The 20831-nt window shown below is 43.1% G+C and overlaps 2 protein-coding genes and 1 pseudogene across 4 annotated transcripts in view; 2 read left to right on the top strand and 1 right to left on the bottom strand.

The window, feature by feature from the left end:
* Positions 1–9101: 9101 nt before the first annotated feature.
* On the top strand, positions 9102–9643 carry LOC109377048 (ferritin light chain pseudogene; annotated as a pseudogene).
* Positions 9644–11120: 1477 nt separating this feature from the next.
* On the bottom strand, positions 11121–12956 carry LOC109377047 (translation initiation factor IF-2-like). The gene is made up of 2 exons (XM_019633266.1): positions 12167–12956; positions 11121–11346 (listed from the first exon to the last, which is right to left on the bottom strand). Exons 1-2 carry the CDS (start codon positions 12954–12956, stop codon positions 11252–11254), a joined length of 885 nt encoding a protein of 294 aa, XP_019488811.1. The 3' UTR covers positions 11121–11251.
* ST3GAL6 (ST3 beta-galactoside alpha-2,3-sialyltransferase 6) overlaps positions 12448–20831 on the top strand; it is a 70306-nt gene continuing 61922 nt past the window's right edge. Inside the window, exon 1 of one of the 3 annotated variants that reach the window (XM_019633272.1) lies at positions 12448–12720. The gene's annotated coding sequence lies outside the window, so the exon portion shown is untranslated. Of the gene's footprint in view, positions 12758–20831 lie in introns of all 3 variants that reach the window. The other 2 variants (XM_019633270.1, XM_019633269.1) reach the window with 2 other exon arrangements.

Here is a 20831-nt window from a genome sequence, read left to right on the forward strand (position 1 = left end):
TTAGAGGAACAGAAGGAGCTGTGGGAACAGGGCCAGGTTGATTACATGGTCACATATTCCTTTGACAACATCAAGAGGAAACTTGACACTCACCTCCAATAGAAACACTGCCATTTTCCCATGGACGCATCCGCTTCACAGGTATTTGTTTCTGATACTTAGTATCTAAGGCTGGGTTCAGAAAGCTCTGTTACAGTTGTTAGAGATCTTCCCTAAAATTCATCAGATGAGGGGTTTTTGCAGGATAACTGGGCAAAAGTTGTGACATAGCAATTTTATTATATGAACAGTTTTTTGTTTTGTTTTTTTAACCCTGGGCTTACTCAGCTAGTGTTTCAGAAATTCCCAGTTATGCTGGCTGCCAACCTATGTGGTGAGGGAAACTCAATCTTAAGCTATTAAAATGGCTGTATCAACTCTTACAATGTTCTGAGCCAGGCGCCAAATCAGCCTCCCTTCAGAATGGGACATGGTATCTGTCTTAACCTGCTTCTCGTGCCCTTCACCAGACCTGCATTTAGAATTCCCAGAGCCTGCCAGACTGATTGTAATTCTGATTTCAAGTAAAGACAGCCTGTAACAACACTGCTGAATGATTCATAAACATACCAACAAGAGGCATTGCTCCATTTTATTTTTTGGTAGCAGTGTGTGGAGATGTTCACTGGTTTTCTGTGTACAGTAAGGCAGCATGCTAATATGCACTTGTTCAGTTCTGCGTCTATGAAAACAGCAGTGTGGTCTCTGATGGTACCTTGTATGAAACATAAGCTTATTGCCATAGGAAAAAAAAAGCACGAGAATTCAGAAAGTAGTCAGAGCTAGAAACAGAAGACTCCAATAGAAGTGGAGTGTCAATGCCTGAGAAATTTCAGATAGAGAGTGTGTGTGTGTGTGTGTGTGTGTGTGTGTGTGTGTGTGTATTGGGGGGCTGAACTGCAAGGGATATGTGCATTTTCTGAAGCAATGTACAAATGAATTTATGGACCATCTTGGAGTTAAGTAAATTTTAGGGACAACTTCCAAATATTGAGTTTTGGAGTTTTATTGTTTTCCAGCCTGTGGATTAGAATTTTGTCTGAGAGATTCTCAGGGACAGAACTCTTAGCTCTAAAGCACCCAGGAAAGTTGAATGATATTTAGCTTTTTAAGCTGTAGCCAATAAAACTTTTATCAGTTACACAAAATTTTGTAGATCCCAAGCCTAGGACCTATTTGACTTGGTTAAATTAACTTATCATGTGAGAACCACAGAGGCATACAATTAAATCCTGCCTATTCCCATCTCTCTCTCCAAGCAAAAATCAAATTCTACATGCTTTGTTTTAGTCTCTTAGGCAGGAATTCAGAAGACCCTCAACTTTATGGAATAATATTAAAATGATGATGAAGATGAAGGTTATCATGTTTTCCACCTTTGAAACATTGCAGGTATGTAGCTGCTTGGGTGGTCAGTATATCACCATGTGGTTCATATACTTGTAATAATTCACAGCCATGTGCAAGATTTGGAAAAACTGCTGCCAACATGGCATTCTGACTACAGAAATAAAAGCTTACAAGAAGACACCTCAAAACAAAAATTGTAGTAAAACAGGTTATGAGCTTAAATCGTTGGGAAACAATTGTCGGTTTTAATCCTTCATTTTATTTCTGTTTCAGCAGTTCATATGAGGTTCCTGTATCTATGGCTCTTTATTCCAGATGCTGGTTCTCCTGCATTCATAATGTCCTGTAGTGTATTAAACTGTTACTAGTGAGGAAGAGAAGTAAAGAATTGAAGTACTGGGTTTGCAGGCTCTTAGGGAGCTGCTGAACATGTCTTCTCTGTGATGACTCTGGAGCCATTATAGTTACTACTTCTGCTACCATAATTACCTTAAAAATGGGATCTAGGTCTGGCCAAGGGCTCGTTGATTAAGAGTTCACTTGGGAGGACGAGCTCTGAGCAGCAGGGCCGTGGGTTCAAATCCCAAATGGGCCAGTGATGCTGTGCCCTCTACAGCTAAGACGGTGAACAACACCATCGACATGGAGCTGGGCTGCCATGAGTCGCCGGCGACAGCATAGGCTGCAGTGGGCTGCCGTGAGCCCCCATGAGCGACTGTCCAATGGCAGGCGACCTACTGCCTCAGCTGGGTAGAGTGCAATGATCATAATACCAACATGGGCCAGTGAAGCGACATCCTCCACAACTAGACTGAAGAATCAAAGGACAGCAACTTGTCTGTTCCTCTTCCCCAATTCCCCAATGCTGTTCCCTTCCCCAACTCCCCAATAAAAATCTTAAAAAAAAATGGGATCTATGCCCCAAAGTGAGTTCACGTTTGAGACAGAGAGCTGAAATAGTGAGGAGAAAAGGAGAAATGATGGGTAGGGTCCCAAACAAAGGGTTCAGTAATCTACATTCTATATAATCCCTGGAGAAACCATTCTGGTTTTGGGGGATCTGGAATGGGAACAATGGGAACCAGAAATGAATGCAAACCTATTTCAGCCAACAACTTGATACCCATGCACCAAAGGCTAATTAAGAATTCAAAGGAATCCCATTCAATTTATCATGATTGTGTTTTCCCGAAATGGCGCACTCTAGCATATTAGTCATTAATTTTCTCACATCTTTCATCTCTTGAATAGGAAAGGACTGTGTCCTGCATGTGCAAACAGGGCTTTGGAGTTTAATCTAGGCTCTAATCCCAGCTTTGACATATAATAGTTCTGGGCCCTTGGACAAATTATGTAATTTCTCTGAGTTTTCAATTTCTCATCTGGAAGTTGGGGATAATGATATTTAGCTCAAAGGGTTGCTATGTAATAAACACCATAAGCTATATAAAATCAGTTAGTATCTGGCAGGAGTATTGTAAATATGAGCTCATATTTGAGTGTATCCAGTGGCCTGCACCTGGCCCTTCTTTTACCCCCTCGTTCCTTACTGCCCCTCTGTATATCTTCAGGTATAATGGCAAAACACTAGGAGAGGCTCCTAGGTAAACATAGGCAGTGGGTCCTGGTAGACTCTCCAGAGCCAATTTTGTATCCCAGTGTCTCTTGGTTTGACAAGTCACTCTCTTATAAATATCCTTGGGTGCTGTGAGAATTCCCCTGCAAGTTTGGGAGTAGATGAGTCCCTTTAATTCTGCATTGAGAACAATAGAAACCAAAAACAATGTCATTATCAAAGTTCTGATGCAAATGGTGCAAAATCACCCCTTTACAGCATCACTTTTGTCATTAATTCTCAGAAAAACCATGGACCTCCTACTCCCCAACAAGTAAAGTTCAATTTAATATTTCTCTAAGCAACTGCATGTGAAAATTTCTGAAATGTAAAACGTTTTGAAAATTCCTTTTTTTTCTACTTACAAATAAATAAGTGCTTATTGTGCAAATCAGTCAGAAATGTATAATATAGAAAGGAAAGTCCTCCTGTGAACACATCCTCCGGAGGTGGCTTATGTTCACAGCTTTTGTGTATTCCTTCAGATACTTCTGGTTTGTGCACTCACATAAGTTGTATTATAACTATCATTATTGTTTCTATTATTTTTTATATATTATAATAACAGGATCCTACTAGGCAATCCGTTTTGCAACGTACTGCTTAAATTTAGTAGTACCTTGGGCATTATTCCAACTCATTAGATATAGGACTAACTCATGGTTTAATGGCTATACAGAATTCTATAGTATACATGTACCTATAATTCTAACCCCTTACTGACTACATTTAGTTTTAGCTTACGTTTAGAGTATAGGCAATATCTAAAGAGCAACTCTTTTTTTTTAATTAAAGTTTATTGGGGTGACAATTGTTAGCAAAGTTACATATATTTAAAGTTTACAATTCTGTAACACATCATCTACCTATTACTTTGTGTGTTCACCACCCAGAATCAGTTCTCCTTCCATCAGCATATATTTGGCCCCCTTTACCCTCATCTACCACCCCCCTTCCCCCTTACCCTCTGGTAACCACTAAACTATTGTTTGTGACTATAAGTTTTTGTTTCTTCATTTGTTTTTCTTGTTCTTTTGGACAGCAATTCTTATGTGCAAAGAAATCTGTCACAGAAGTTTCAGTGGCATTTCTGTATCCAAGTACCATATTTGCCGGCGTATAAGACGATTTTTTGGCCCTGAAAAATATGCCTCCAAGTGGGGGGTCGTCTTATACGCCAGGTACACTTCAGATAGACTGCCCATAGTGCTTGCCCCATGCCATAGTGGCCTCCCGATGCCCGCCCACTTCATTCCACATACCGTTCAGGCATCAGCAGCGCTGCTGGGTGTATGCTCGGCTGTTATGCGATTTTGCTGTTATGCGATTTTACCACACTCGCAAAATCGCACACAGCCGACCATACACCCAGTATGATAGCGCAAAATCGCGAATTGCGATTTATGTATATGTTTGATTACATACAGCCTTGTGACAGTTTTCCTGCATGTCATAAGCATTTGAATATAAATATAAATGTTGAAATCAAATCTGATATTGTTTTACCTTTTATTTGGTGTGTGGAAGGTGTGCGGAAGAGGGGGTAGTCTTATACGGCGAGTATATAACAAACTCTGTATTTTGAGTGGAAATGTTAGGGGGTCGTCTTATACGCCCAGTCGTCTTATACGCCGGCAAATGTGGTATCTAAATTTTTCAAGTTGTAATTGTTTTTTGCTAAAATGTCCTCCAAAAAGGCCTTACCAATTTGTACTCCCACCAATAGCACAGGAAAGTACTTGTATATCCACAATTAGTTTTAATCACCATCATTTTTACCAGCTAGTGAAAATTATACATAACTAAATTTGATTAGTGAAGTCAAGCCTCTTCAAATCCACTATAATGTAAGCTCCATGGGGTAGGCATTATTATGTTCCCTGCACACGTGCTTAGAACAGTGCTTGGACCATAGCAGGCACATATATTTATTCAATTAAGTAATGTTTGTTTTATTATTTCTTCAGAGAGCTGCTTGTCCGTGTAGTTTGCTTATTTTTCTTTTAAATTCTTCTTTCCCACTCCCACCCCAAAAATCTCTTGGTATGATATGAAATTAAACATTTGCTATGTGTTGCAAATATTTTTGTCCAGCTTGTTTTTTATTTCTTGGTGTGTTTTGCCATTTAGAAACTCAACATTTTTATGAAGTCAAACATATTAACCTTTTTCTTCAAGCTTCTTTCATGCCGAGTTGTTTTCCCACTGAAAAATAAAAACAAGATTCACATAGGCTTTCCTTATTGTTCTTTCAATATTGCTGTAAGAGCTTTATTTTGTTTTGTTTTCACCTGATATTTCTATTTTGGTCTGTATTGATTGGAAAAAAATATATTATATAGGATGAAGAGCATATAGGTAGGGAATCACCAAGTTATAGTTCAAATTTGTGCCAAAACACATCAAAATAACTGTTTGCATCTTTTAAAAAAAATTACAAAAGTTACTCATATGCATTATAAAAAGTTCAAGTTATTAGACATATTTAGACTGAAAAGCAAAATCTCTCCTCACTTTCTGTCTCTGTGCCTCTCTAGAAGAAATATCTGTTAACATCTTGGTGTGTAGACTTCAGAACGTTTTCCTATGTATTCACAAGTATATTCACACTTATCAGTCATCCTTTATTTTTTCTGCTTGGTCTAAATGAATCACAGAGTAAAATTTTTCTGAATGTAGAACTTCTAAAGCCAGTACACTATAGCTGTCATCACATTAGTTGTAGATATATGTACATTTATAATAGCTTTGCAACAGCTGTATTCAATAGTAGGATATACCATAATCTGATAAGCTACTCTTTATTCCTGGGCACTATTTTCCTGTTTTTAAACATTACAAGTGTGGGGGTCCAGAATGAACGCACTTCTCACTTCTGTGGTATGCAGATTGTTTAGAGCTAAAGGTAACTTTGGCAGCAGGTTCAAGAGAAACTTCTGCCTCCCCACTCCCCCACCCCTGCCTCCCCGAATCTGAATTAGAACCCCTGTCCATAAGAGATGATCAGAGAAACTTCTTTTGACCTATCTGTAGGGCAGAGCAAACTTCTATTTACTACAGGTCTGCTCTTATCATCCTGCAATGACCTTTTGAAGCCTTCAAGGCACCTTACCTCATCCCTAGCTCAGGATGGCTTATATACCCTTTCTATCTCTGAAACTGATATGCAGGTGGGGTCCCTGACTCTCTTGTATGCATACATACACATGTATTAAATTTGGTTATCTTCTCTTGCTAATCTGTCTCATGTCTATTTGATTATTAGACCAGTCAAAAGAACTTTGAGGGTAATGTTTTTCCTCCTCCACGCAAGCAATGCTGCTGTGACCATCCCTATACATATTTTTGTATTTATATGTAATTATTTTTACAGGATGGAGTCCTAGAAAATTGAATCGCTGGTTTGAAGCATACATGCATTCGTAGCAGACTGGAGTTTGGAAAATGCAGAGAAGCCTTTGTATTATTACCACTCACAGCTCATTGTAATGACTCCACCTTGCACTCTGCTTCAGGAGTGCCATGGAACACAGTTTGTCTGTTTTTAGTGGGAATTTCTGAACATGAAAATATAAAGTAGGAAATTATTCAAGTGTAGGTTCACTCATGCTTTGCCCAGCAATTCCAGTTTTAGAGATCTATCCTATAAAAACACTCCCATGAAGTGAAATAGCGTAAGTTCAGCTCTGTAAACCACCTAAGATGAGAGACAAAGATGTTAGTTAAAATTGTTATAGAGTAAATACCTTGGTTTGCGAGCATAATTTGTTCCAGAAACAAACTAATCATATTGCAAGACATTGCTCGTTTACCATGTTAAAATGTATTAGAAATGTTTGCTCATCTTGCAGAACATTCGCAAACCAAGTTACTTGCAATCCAAGGTTTTACTGTATATAAAATTAATGTGCTGAGCACCCCAAGTAAAGTTACCTGTAATGCTTTGACGAAATTATCAGTCACAGGACTGGAGTAGAAATTAGGAGAGCATCTCCATAGCCAGAAAGGGAGTGTGGAACATCTCCCTCCTCTCCTAGGAGTGGGGCCCATCAGATGGGATAGTGGTCCAGGCTTCTAACACTTCTCCTGACTGAATAAAAGCTCTGAGCAAGCTGCTCCAAGACAAAGAAGTTTTGTAGACTGCGCCCCCACAACTCCAGAAAGAGCCTTACCAGTGTGGTGTGTGTGTGTGTGTGTGTGTGTGTGTGTGTGTGTGTGTGTGTGTGTCCTATGCAGGGAGTTACTAAGAGATTTCCTGTCTTTTCTACCTTGCTTGTTGGCTGGAGGCCAAACTGTCTTCAAAGGAGGAAAGTTAAGGAAAGTTTAGGGTTTTGAAATTCAAATACAAAACAACCTTGCAAATTTGATAGCCAATCATCAAATTGTCATCTAGAAAGGAAGTACCACTTTACACTTTCTTATATAGTTTCCTTGACACCTTTGACAAAGCTCAACAATCTCATTACTCTTCTTAGTTTTTGTCAATCTGATTTCTCATTATTGTTTACATATTCTTGAACAGTGCTATAAAAAGACACTGAAATCTTTGTACATGTTTGTGGACTATATTTCTTCTGTGAGTTGCTTGCTTTATGGTCTGTGTCCTATTTTTTTTTTAAGGTTTTGTGGTTTTTTTTCAAACTTTATTGGGGAACAATGTGTTTTTTCCAGGAACCCATCAGCTCAAGTTGTTGTCCTTCATCTTAGTTGTGGAGGGCACAGCTCAGCTCCAAGTCCAACTGCCATCTTCAAGCTAGTTGGGGGGGTGCGGCCCACCATCCCATGTGGGAGTCCAACCAGCAACCTTGTTGTTAAGAGCACACGCTCTAGGGCCGGCCGAGTGGCGCAATGATTAAGAACTGGCTTGGGGTGCCAGAGGGCCCCGGTTCGGATCCCACATATGAGGGCCAGTGACACTGCCCTCTACAGCTAAGATGCTGAACAACAGCTCAACCTGGAGCTGGGCTGCCATGAGTCGCCGGCGACGGCGTAGGCTGCAGCCCCTGTGGCAGTGGGTTGCCATGGGCTACCGTGTGTAGACAGCAGCCAGCTTGAGTGGCCATCCAGAAGCCGGCGACTGATCTGCCTCAACCGGGAAGAGCGCAATGATGGTGCCAACTTGGGCCAGTGAAGCAACGTCCTCCACAACTAGATTGAAGAACAAAACGACAGCAACTTGTCTGTTCCCCTTCCCCCAATTCCCCAGCACTGTTCCCTTCCCCCCAATCCCCCAATAAAAAAAAAAAAAAGAGCACACGCTCTAACCAACTGAGCCACCCGGCTGCCCACCAGCAGCTCAGCTGCAACTCAGCTCAAGTTGTTGTCTTCAACCTAGTTGTGGAGGGCGCAGCTCACTGGCTCATGTTGGAATCGAACCGGCGACGCTGTTGCTTAGAGCTTGTGCTCTTAAGCCAACTCTTAACCAACTGAGCCACTCGGCCAGCCCCTTTGGCTTATTCTTTTTGACATGCATATGTTCTTTAAACAAGTGCTTACAGGACATTAAATCGCAGGACAGTTAGATGATAAACTAGCAGGATCTTCAGCTAGAGTTGGAGGAAGGATTGTTATGTACAAAGGATTGGCTGGGCCAAGCTCAGTCTTGAGCCAGATACTATTTAAAACTGAACAATCCAAGCTTTGAGAAATGTTAAGAAAACTTCTTTCTATTTTTGACTTACAAGGACAGATTGTAAGAAAGTGTCCTCTTGTCACTTTATGGGTGTCTCCAGTCCTGGGGTTCAGGTACTATGGTCTCGTGTGACTGTCCTGCTGAGAGCACACCCCTATGAATAGGTCTCCTGTGCATGAAGTAGATAGTCCTAAATCAATCATGCCAAGAAAGCCTGTACTTGGGAAAGGATATGAGAATTTAAAAGATAAAAGAAGAGTCTTAGCCACCGCCTCCCAGTTCCCTCGGCTGTCCCCCGGATCTGTCTCTTGCTTCAACAGTGTTTGGACGGAACAGACCCAGGGACGCCCCTTCTTCCAGCCTCCGACCACCCTCCAACCTCTTTTCCAGTCTCAACCTTCGGAACCAACTCAGCCATCCGCGGCCTCTGAGACCAGCTAACACCGTTATTTGCGCTTAACTCCTTACTGCTGAGCAACCATGAGCTCCCAAGTTCGTCAAAATTATGCCACCAAGGTGGAGGCCGCCTTCAACCGCCTGCTCAACTTGCATCTGCGTGCCTCCTACACCTACCTCTCTCTGGGCTTCTATTTCGACCACGACGATGTGGCTCTAGAGGGCGTGAGCCACTTCTTCCGTGAGTTGGCGGAGGAGAAGCGGGAGGGGGCGGAAGGTCTCTTGAAGATGCAAAACCAGTGTGGCGGTCGCGTCCTCTTCTAGGACCTGCAGAAGCCTTCCCAAGATGAGTGGGGTAAAAGGATGCCATGGAAGCTGCTATGACCATGGAGAAGAACCTGAACCAGGTCCTTTTGGATATGCATGCCCTGGGTTCTGCCCGCGCAGACCCCCATGTTTGTGACTTCCTGGAGAACCACTTCCTAGATGAGGAGGTGAAACTCATCAAGAAGATAGGCAATCACCTGACTAACCTCCGCAGGCTGGCCAGCCCCCAGGCCGGGCTTGGCGAGTATCTCTTCAAAAGGCTCACCCTCAAGCACGACTAGGAGCCCAGAGGCCTTTGGGGGGGCCCCTCTGCATTCCCCTGGCGTTGGGCTTCTGCCTGAGCCTCTCCCAGAAAGAGCTCGGGAGCTTTCTAACCACCAGGGGCCCTCTCCCATACCGTGGACCAAATTGAAACAATAAAGCTTTTTGCAGAAAAAAAAAAAAAGGCAGGCCCTATATTCGGGTGAGGAAGAAATACGACTTCCTTTATTTTAACTTTACCCTACACTATGAGTCTACAGGTGCTGAATGGCACCTCAGGGTAATGTGAGCAACCTGGCTTTTACCTTCTCTGGGCGTGCAGAAACCACATCCCATGAAACAATGTCATTTTAACTCAAATGGCGCACTATCCATCACTGAAAAACAAACCTAGCAAACAGGGCTAGCACTATATGTACACCAACTAAACCGTTTTGATTTCAAGGGGGCTTTCAAAGACTCTGCATGTTTCCAGAGTTGTCTCCTACTTCTGGCTCTTTCCGTCACACCTTGTTAAAATAAATCTTCTACACAAAGGTTGAGTTAAATATATTTACATTGTAAAAATGTTTTCCCCCAAACAATTACCAAAAACACTATCCAGAGAGGGCTAAAAAACCTATAAGCCCATCACCCTGCTTAATTCTTTATCACTTTCCACAGGAATTCAAAATGTTTACATAGTTGTGATCATATGCCCATACAATAATGTATCCTGCATTTTAAAAAAGTAATGTTGCTCAAGTAAAAAACCTCTGCCCCAGATGGTTGCATAATGGTGTCATATACTGGAAAGAAAACTAATTTTGGTCTCAGGCATTTTTATTTCAATCATAGCTCCAATATAGGAGGTGTGACCTTGACTTCTTGACTGTATTTCTTCATTGTAAAATATTATTCTGGCTTGTGGGACAGATGAGAGGGACAGATACGCTGTGCAGAGAATAGCTGACTCATGGCGGGCAGCTGACTCACAGTGGGCAATGACTGATCATTAATATTCTTACTTCCTGAATTTGCTGGTTTATGTCACAAGCACTGTACCAAGGATTTATTTATTTATTTTTAAAGATTTTATTGGGGAATTGGGGAAGGGAACAGTGTTGGGGAATTGGTAAAGGGGAACACTGTGTTTTTCCAGGGCCCATCAGCTCCAAGTCAAGTAGTTGTCCTTCAGTCTTAGTTGTGGAGGGTGCAGCTCAGCTCCAAGTCCAGTCGCTGCTTTCAATCTAGTTGCCAAGGCCGGGTGGGGGGTGTGGGGATTGGGGTACAGCCCATCATCCCATATGGGAGTCGAACCCGACACCCTTGTTGTTAGGAGCACATGCTCTCACCAGCTGAGCCATCCTGTGGCCCGTTGGCAGCTCAGCTCCTGCGGCAGCTCACTGGCCCGTGTGGGAATCGAACTGGCAACGTTGTTGCTCAGGGCTGTGGTCTAACCACTGAGCCACCTGGCCAGCCCAAGAATTTTTTATTTCATCCTCCATTTTAATCCTCCTAACAACCCCTGAATATAAATTATATTATCTCATTTTACATGACAAAAAGGAAATGCCCAAGGTCACAGGGCAGGCTAGTAGAGGAGGTGGACTTTGAACTAGGTTTAGGGCGAACAGTGCCCTTTTTGGCCACTAATGACAATGAAGAAGCACCAACATTACATAAGAGTAGTGGGTGGCCTCTTCTTTTAGCACATGACTTTGCAGATCCAAGAGTCCTAGGATGGCTAGAGAATGACATGGATTAATAAGGAACTCAGGAGAAACGAAACAAGCAAAGTAACCTCAAGAAAAATTGGCCCAGGTGGACAAATACCCGAAACATTTTCCACTACCCTAAGATCTCCCGAGTCACCTTTAAAAGTACAAAATCTGTGTGTGTTGCTTCAAAGGAAATTTGAAGAAAGAGAAAGGGATAAGAATGTTCTGAACCCTCTCATCTTTTTTGATTAGTAAAACTGGGAAAATAACAAGTGCTGCCTCCTGGGGCTGTTGTTAAAATTAAGACAAATACCAGAAGGTCCATCACAGAAGGACATTGTTTCAGCGCATGACACATTGCCCGCTTTGAATTACACCCAAGACGGTGGTTCTCTCTGGGGTCATTTGATGGCATGTGATTATGATGCTCTGCGCCCAAAGGCTGGAGCTATTAATTGAATGTTGCTGGCCAATGAATCCAAGTATGAGGACATCAACATATGTTTTTCACAAGGGAGAGCTACTTCAACAAGAAAAAAATGTGCGTCCCACCTTCATTCTTCTCCCCCCCCCGAAAAAAAATAATCTCCAAAAGATAAAAAGCACTAACACGTTTGTCCTTGAAGGCCAGAGTTCAGGAATCCTGGAGCTCTCTCAACACCCCTTCCTTCCTCAGGGGAACCAAACCGCCTGCCCTGTCTGCCCAGTGTCACAGAAGTACCCAGTGCGCCAAACAAATGTGTTTACTTCTACCGCCCGCGCCCCTCACTGTTGCCGAGGCGGTTTTCCAACAAAACCAGGGCGGTGTGGGAGTGTCTTTTTGGCTGTGGAACTTGATCCTCCTACCTTGTCCAGAAGCCACCAGCTGCTTTTCCCCAGCCCTCCCTTCGTGGTGATTTTCCTCCCCGGGACGCCCTGCGAGGGCGCGCGGCGGGTGCCCTCCCACCCCGAAAGGTAGGAGCTCGGCTGCGCTCCTGCCTCGCCGCTCTGGGGACCCGGAGCTCCACAGCCTCCCTCTCCGCATTGCACCTTCCTCTGCGAACTTGGGGGCGGCTGCGGCCACCGCCCATCTGGCTCCAGCAGCCCAGCAGGAGGAGCTCCCCCGCGGCTCCGAGGCGCACAGTCGCCTGGGTACCGGCCCCGGGCCCCGCGGGCAGCGCACCGGCTGGCGGGCGCCCCGGACCGCAGGCGGCACTGCGCTCTCCCCTGCTCCTCCGCCAGGTCTGGGGAGACCAATCTTGCCCGCGCCGCTCCTGACCCGCGCGCCACCTTCCTCCGGTTTCCGCCGGCCGTGGGCTTCGGCTGCCCGATGTTGCAGGCGCCGCGGAAGAGACAGCAGCCGGCTTGGAGCGAGCGGCGGCAGCCAGCGGAGCGCCACGGAGCCCCAGCGGCGGAGCCCGGTACGCTCCTGCGGTCTTCGCGCCTGGGCCTTGGCGGGTAACTCTGCCCCGCCGGCTCGCGGCGGGTTTGCATTACAGGGTGAGGGAGGTTGGCGGTGCGAGGATACCGAGTTCCCGACCCGGGTCGGGCGGCCTGGGTCTATGCTGCCCAGATCTTCGGGTTTTGCAGCCTCTGAGGCTGAGTGTTGGGGATGGGGGGCACGCTGAACAGACTGCCCCTCCGAGCACCCTCCCATCCCAGGAGGTGGTGTGCATCCGCAGGGGTTTAGGGGGTTGGGGGCACCCAGGGGTGCTCGGATCCCTGTGCCAGCCTGGAAAGGGCGGGAGGGACGAGGAGCCTGCTGGTGGTCGGAGGGGCGCGGGGAGCCCAAAACCCCTGCTCTGTGACCTCGTTTTCTCTAATCGTAGGGGAGCTTGGGCGCTCCAGCGGTCGACAAGGGTGACGGGCTCCTCGCTCACCGTTTTCTTGTTAAGAGAGTCTGTACGCAAGCAGTGCCGAGAGGTCTGCAAGGTTCTAGTCCTTGACCTTAGAAAAAAAATTCCGAGAAGCCCTTCTTCCCGCCACTGTAGGGCTAGACCTAACAAAGCAAGCCGCTAGGCAGTTTGGGGGAAAGGGCGGCGGTGAGAAAATTGCAGTGTTTGGGCTGCCGTTAGTTTTCAAGATAGAGGAAACTTGTCATTTTGAGGCCGCTTGCTCCCGAGCTGCCTGGCTATCTCAGCCCCTTTCTCCTGTGCTGTTATTTCGGCTTAAAAGAAAATTTATAAAAAAGTGATTTCCAGAAACTAAAACCCAAAACACCTTTTATGATCTTCAGTAGAAAGAGGCGGGAGAGAGGTTGGGGGCAAGCTTCGGTGTTTGCTGTTCCAAGGCACTCTTTAAAAACTGGGAAGGAGGGGGGAGGAGAATAATATCGTGAATGTCAGTGTATCAGAAACCACACAAGCCACAGATTCTAAACTCAAAGTCAAATGTATTTTAGGAGGAACGTCCCCTGAGTGCTATGATTAAGTAGATAGTTAAGGAAACTCTGCAGGTCAGCCAGACGCTCCTCGCCCTCTGTAGCTCTACAGCCATATGTTCACACTGATCTTTAGGTCTCCGATGGCCTCTCTACTAATCTGGCCTACATATTTGACTTTCTGATCTCCACACTTCCTCCCCGAGCTGCAGACCATGCAACTGTCTTTTTGTTTACATGGAGATGGTAAATATTTGTGAGATCTGTTTGGTCAGGCTGCCAAGTTATTTTCCGTTGGAAAGCATGCTAATGACGTTTGTAAATTGGTTTGTGATGCTGCCTTTTTGCATTACCAAGGACTGCTTTTCATACTAATACCTGCAAAAGAGACACTCTTAGACAGTCTCCTTTGTTGTGTCCAAATAGCGCTAAGTGCCTTTAGATAATGGTTTATGAGGAGAGAACTTTTCTGGAAACTCTGTATTACCCTGATCTGACTTCGTAAGCTGTCCGAAATTGGTCAAGTGGAGGGGGAGATGACGTCTTCACTTGGTGTCTAGGGGACTTCCCTTGAGCAATATTTTTATCATAGTTGCTGAATGTCACAGTCCCAGATTTTACCATATTTCCTTATAATAGTACAATAAAAGGACACTGCTATTTTGACTACATTTCAGTAGAATTGCTGGAAATATTCAATTTGTTCTTATGCCTAAATAAATGAAAATCTTTGAGGCTCAGAAAGAAATGGATGCCATTAGCAGAATAATGCCCTTAAGAGACATCCCATTAAAAAACATCAGCCTGTCTTTTGTGAAAATTGTAATTCTCTGGTTTTCTCATTCCAGAACTTAGTGGCAGCCTTTTTCTTCTAAGGGAGATATTTGTGTGTTCCACATCATGTGGAGAGAAGTGAGATAATGTTTTGTTTCCCATATTTCCCTGATAAGCTTCATCTGCTAACCATGCCGATTATCAATTGACTTCCATGGAAATTCTGATTTCAACCAGGGTTGGGAACCAAAGATCTGTTCAACATGCATTCTAGGTGATGCTTATCAAGGAGGAGAGGAAAGCAAGAAACTCAGGTGGCACCCACTGTGATCCTTGTTGTGTTCCATGTGCTATTTTATTAAATCTTCCCCCAACAACACTATGAGACAGGAATGCTCAGCCCCATCGTATGGTTAAAAAACCCAAGACTGCCCCTAGGTTAAGTGACTCAGAATGGATCACATGAAGGTCGGCTTCATCTCTGCCTTCCACCATTCCAGTAAGCCTCTGTGGCACACATGCTCACACATTCTTCCATTCTCTGTGCATATCTTTCTCCTTTGCCTTACACTCAAGTTATATATCCCCTGATCTGAACACACTTTTTTTAAAAGATTTTATTGGGGAATTGGGGGAGGGGAACAGTGTTGGGGAATCGAGGAAGGGGAACAGACAAGCTGTCTGTTCCTTTCTTCTTCAGTCTAGCTTCACTGGTCCATGTTGGTATTGTGATCATTGCGTTCTTCCCGGGTGAGGCAGATCTGTCACCAGCCATTGGATGTCTGCTCACGGCCGCTCATGCCTGCTGCCAGCCGCTCATACCAGCTGCCGTCCAGCCCCACTGCAGCCTACGCCGTCACCGGTGACTCACGGTAGCCCAGCTCCAGGTCAAGCTGTTGTTCACCATCTTAGCTGTAGAGGGTGCAGTGTCACTGGCCCTCATGTGGGATCTGAACCGGGGCCCTGCTGCTCAGAGCTGGTGTCCCAAGCCAACTGTTAACCAACGTGCCCCTCGGCCGGCCCTGAACATACTTTTAAAGTTACCCCTGAGTCCGGGCTTCTTGAAATCAGGTGGTCTGCTTACTTTCCTTTTCTGTCTGATAGCTTCAGACTTTCCCCAATTAGACATCTTCTATCTTCTCCACATTTTTAACATTCATACTTTTGGCATGGCCAAATTCAGGAGGTCATCTCCAATGGGTTGTGTCCCGAAAGTTCTTTTCGTCCTGCATAGTTTCACTGGAGTTTCAACTCATTCTTCTTGCTTGGAAGATGTCTTCCCAGGCTAATCTCTCTCTCCTGTTTATCCAAACTACAGTGGATAAGGGCCGGCTGAGTGGCTCAGTTGGTTAAGAGCTCGCTCAAGAGTTTGAGCTCTGAGCAACAGCGGTTCAAGTCCAGCCCAAGCTGAGCAGCCACTGAGCTGCCAACAGGTAGCAGGATGGCTCAGCTAAAAACAAAACAAAACAAACTACAGTGGATAACAGTACACGTTACAATTTCCAAGTGAACCTATATGGGTTAAAAATTAAAATGTATTTGATTTGGAGCGAGCTTGATGTGTGGAATACAGTGTATGCATTGGACATTACAGGGTTTCAGTAGGAAACTGTCTCTGTGGTTCCAAATCAGGGTGTCAGATTCCATCACCTTGGGAATCAGTCATGTCTCAGACTGGGCCCTTGCTAACTTGGCTGCTATGCTGTTGGGCTAAGAAGGGATGAGATTTTGGGGGTGAGGGTATGAGGGTAAAAGAGAGTAAGGATCAGTAGGATCTGAATCTCTTCCCCATGTCCGTATTTCTTTTTCTTGGAGAGCTTTTGGTCATCCAGCGGGGAGCAGCCAGCTTACTGTTTATTGCCACAACCTTCTGCATCTGGCCAGGGGCTTTCCTCTTCCTGGACCACTGGGAAAGAGGGGAAGGGGAGCAGTCAGCCTTGAGGAAATTTTCTGGTCATGAACACTGAAAAGCTGACAGAAAAGGTTCTATTCTTCCCCATTTTCTCTTTCCCCCCTTATACCTCAGACACACGGGCAAATGGCATTATTTTGTTCAGCAGAGTGTAATGATGGTCTTTGAAGCATTCTTTTAAACAATGATTTACTTTTTATCTGGTGGGGAATGGAAGATCTGTAGGAGATGAGGAGAATAAAGCCTCCAGATGAGATGGCAATGAAGCTGGAGATGCTTCCAAGGGGAGCAGGGTCACTGTCGCCTTCCACGGGGTGCAGAAGCAGGCCTGGAGTCGGTATTTCTGTGGGTCACAGTCATTGTGCTGGGAGGTGGAGGGTGACATGGGAGCAGAGAGTGGTTTTTCAGTGGATCTTGGGTTACTTTCAGCATGGTCATCTATAAGGTGGAATTTGAGATTCAACCAATATTCACTGAGTACCCGCTATGTAACAGGAGATGTTCTAGATGCTGAGCATGGGGATAGGACGTGCAGTGTGCAGTGTTGACCAAAACAAAGCCCACACTCTGACAGAGCTTCTGTTTTTGTGGGAAATGGAGTCATGAAACAAGATACAAATAAATGAAAAACATTTTAGATAGGATGAGTGGTGTGACAATACAGCATGGGGGTGTGCTAGAGAAGGGGTGGGGCAAGCTACTTTAGAGCAATCGGAAAGCTTCTCTGAGGAGGTGATATTTGATGTGAGATGTGAATGGTGAGAGGTAGTCAGTTCAGTGAAAAGCAGAAGGAAGAGCATTTTAGGCAGAGGGAACAGCAAAAGTAAAGACCCCAAGGCACGAAGGAATTTAGGTGTTTGGAGAACCAGATGAAGAAGAGTGCAAAAGCGGGGCATAGGAGGAGATGAAATCAGTGAAGTAGGTGGGAGATAGCGAATGTGAAGCCTTCAAGTCTTAGAAAGGAGTTTGAACTGTGCTTTAATTAGAATGGGATGCCATTAGAGATTTTTAATTAGAGACTAACTCAGTCTTCACCCAGTGGGCAATAGGTGTTCCTGTTCCTTTCTCTCTCTCTTTCTCTCTCTCTCTCTCTCAGTTGGTTTTGCTTCTCACCATTAATTGGCCATCGCTGATTTCCCCTTCCTAGCCCTAGGCCAGGGCCTGGGCATATCCCCATAGAGCAGGGTCAGAGGACTCTGGACAGTATTCCTTTTATCCTCCAAAATAAATCTATATACTCAGTATCACCTTCACGCATTAAGCTCCCCATCACTAGCTCTGATATCTCAACCTCCCTCCAGACTGAATATTTAGTTGTCTCTAAGAAACCTCTCAGTTGGCTGGTGACATCTGAAGCTAAATACAAAAAATTAAATTAATTATTTAGCCAAATAAATCACAATTGATGTCTTTTGCAAGACAATGATTGTTGCAAGAAGTGATACTCTAAATAATTCAAAAGATTTGCTTTTTCCTGAACGCCTGCTCCTTCTCCCCCAGGCTGTCTTCTATGCAGTCTTTTATGGGAGGTTTATGCTCTGAGTAGAGCACAGTTTCAGTGGATTATGCAGGACTCGTAGTATTTCTCATGGGAATATTCTATGCCTGAGAACTTTCATTTCTGTTGGTCTTTGTAGATGATATTAGAAGTGTTACAGTAGCTCTTGAATCGTGAAAATTTATGTCCAAGTTGATAAACCCTAGTAGCACCAGGTTATCAGAAATGAACAGAAACTCCCAGCATTTTATCATTTATCCTTTGATTCCAGGATAGCTCACAATCACCAGTATATTATGCTCTCTGGGGAAGCTTGGTACACTCTTTAGAGAAAAAATGGTTTTTGAGATTCTTTAGCCACATGCCTTGCTCATCTATTTATTTACATACTTAACGTCACTAATATATGAGTACATAACAAATTTCAGCTTTTTGTGTCTGTTTTTTTTCTAATTGATGCTGTGGCATAAAATCTAGAACACATTTCTATTTGACAGGGCAGCGATTATGTCTTCTGTTATACACCCCCTGTCTCCTGTATCTGGTTCAGTGTCTAGAACATTATAGATTGAGCAAACATTTGCCAAATGACTTACTATATTAGCTCAGTTACAGCATCTTTATAACTATTATGGTCATCTTAATAACCAACTCTTAGGATTATCAATTTGTCATCTCAAAAACTTTACCCATTGGAGAAAACAGGTGAAAGGTGAATTCACCCTTGTGGATTTATATATATTAATTAAAACCCTTCCAGTTTTGAAAGGTTTCTTTCTTTTTGAAAATGTGATAGTGTATTTATGCTGACAACTAAGAGACTATACTAGGTGTCATCAGATGGATACTCTCAAGCTTGTTTTCATATACAGTAAACTTACAGTATATTTTCATAATTCATAATTTATGATAGTTTGAGTTAGGTTAGTCAGGTTTGTGGTTACATTACTGAAGAAATGTGTGCCAAGAATGTGAATAACAAAATCATCTCCTCTTTAATAGCACCACAAACATCTTTACATCCACAGTCTCATGCACTTGTGTAGGCAGAGATTTGCATTGTTGAATTTCCAGTGCTTATTATGAGATGTCTTAGGTTCTAATAGGCGCCATTTAACCTAGTTTGAGACACAAACAAATTCCTTGGGAGTAAAAAGCATTCCCCATCAAGATTGCCAGAGCTGGGAGGAGGTGGGGAGGAGTGCGTGGCAGAGGGAACTGAGAGAGAAGTGGTCAAGCAAGAGAGGAGCCTTGCTGTGGAATCTTGGTGAGACTCCTGGGGACAAAGTTTCTCCCAAAGACTGTCTCCAGAGGGCATCCTCTTGGTTAATAGAGGCATTCTGTATTCACATTTCTTAAATTCTAAATATTTGAAGTCTCCGCCTTTTAGATTTGTTTTTTCCTGTCCCACAAGGACATGACAAATCCTCCCCACCCTCAATTCTGATTGTAGTTCTCCGAGAGGTTATCAACCCACTGCTTCTAACAGCTTGGTGGAGGTTCCCTCTTAGGAAATATTTAGGCCAGCACCATGATGGTGCTGCTTCTATTAAAATAAAAAATAAATTATATAAAAAATATAATAAATGAAATAAAATAACATTAAATGTTTTTATTCAAATCTGTGCAACCCTTTAGTATCTTTGAGTCCTTCATGCGTTAAGGGATGGAGGAGGCAGAGATGAGAGAGTATGTACGTTTTATATGTTCAGCAAAAGCTAAAGAATAAAAAGAGATTAGAGATTTCCTTTTAAATTTCCAGACTCCTTGTTATGGATAATATAAATTTAATATAAAATGTAGATAATATGTAATAATAATTGTACTATAATAGAGACAATATAAAGTTATAAAACTGCATTTAAACATTGGAAAATGGGTTTATCCAGTTGCTTTTAAAATAGAACAATGAGATGATAATCCAGGCATTTATTTACGGTATAAATGAATTTTCAACTTCTTTCAGCAGCAGCAATTAATTTAATTTATAATTTTACTTAATTGATAGACTCTAAAAGTTAAAGGGACTCTTATAAATGTAAATGATCTTTGTAAGATAAAGGACCCTGCTGTCAAAATACTTTGGATATTTGGAACCAATATTTCACATAAATGTCAAAGGAAGTTAGCTAGTCACTCTTGTTTGATCCCAGCTATGCTACTAATAAATTAGAAATAATTGGATATATTTCATAAACAGGATGTTAGGAGACGTGTGTACTTGCTGATCATGAAGTACCTATACATGTTTTCCAGGCACTGAGTTTGTTGGAGGACAAATGTGGCGCACCTATAGCAAAAACACTGTTTTTACAGATTTGGTGGGTAGGGCTCTTCTGCTTTAACTGTAAAATAATATAATCATATTCTTATAAACACTTTCTACCTAAGCCCTCCACCTATGACCACCAATATTCTGGTTCATGTATCTTTTATGATAATGTGTTTCTAGCATGGTTTTCATTAGGGAATTCTTTTTCTGCTCAAAAACCCAGAGAATTTCTCCCACTGGTCTTTGACGTTTTCTACCATTTCATGTTGCTAACTTTCTTTTTACTCTTCCATTTGAACCTGTAGTCACTGCAAGACTTTCAGTGTTTCAGCTTGGGAGTACCTTTCTCCTTCCATTCCACACTCCCTCATTAAGCCAGAACATAACCTGTGTTTGTTTTCAAGCTTTATGGTTTATAACTGCATGGTTCTAACTTCTGAGTATCACGTTCCTTTTCTGTAAATTTGAAATAATATCCACATTACAGTTAGTAAAACAATTAAAAAGTAAACATATAAATCAGTATAGCTTCTGCTAAATATCAAGCATTTAATCAATGTTATAGGTTGGTGCAAAAGTACTTGTGGTTTCGGACTGTGAATTTTAAATCATTATAACTAGGCTCAAACATATCTTTATTAATCAAAATAGGAATCATTACAATCAACACATTTTTGCCAACGAGAAATAAGTTTG

Source organism: Hipposideros armiger, unplaced genomic scaffold (genome assembly GCF_001890085.2).
Source record: "Hipposideros armiger isolate ML-2016 unplaced genomic scaffold, ASM189008v1 scaffold_1268, whole genome shotgun sequence".
NCBI classification, from domain to species: domain Eukaryota; kingdom Metazoa; phylum Chordata; class Mammalia; order Chiroptera; family Hipposideridae; genus Hipposideros; species Hipposideros armiger.

Coding starts and splice junctions, on each gene's coding strand:
- LOC109377047 (XM_019633266.1), bottom strand. CDS start 12,956: ATGGGAGGGTGCTCGGAGGGGCAGTCTGTTCAGCGTGCCCCCCATCCC. Junction 11,347..12,166: donor GCTGGTGGCTTCTGGACAAG/GTAGGAGGATCA, acceptor GTCATTCTCTAG/CCATCCTAGGACTCTTGGAT.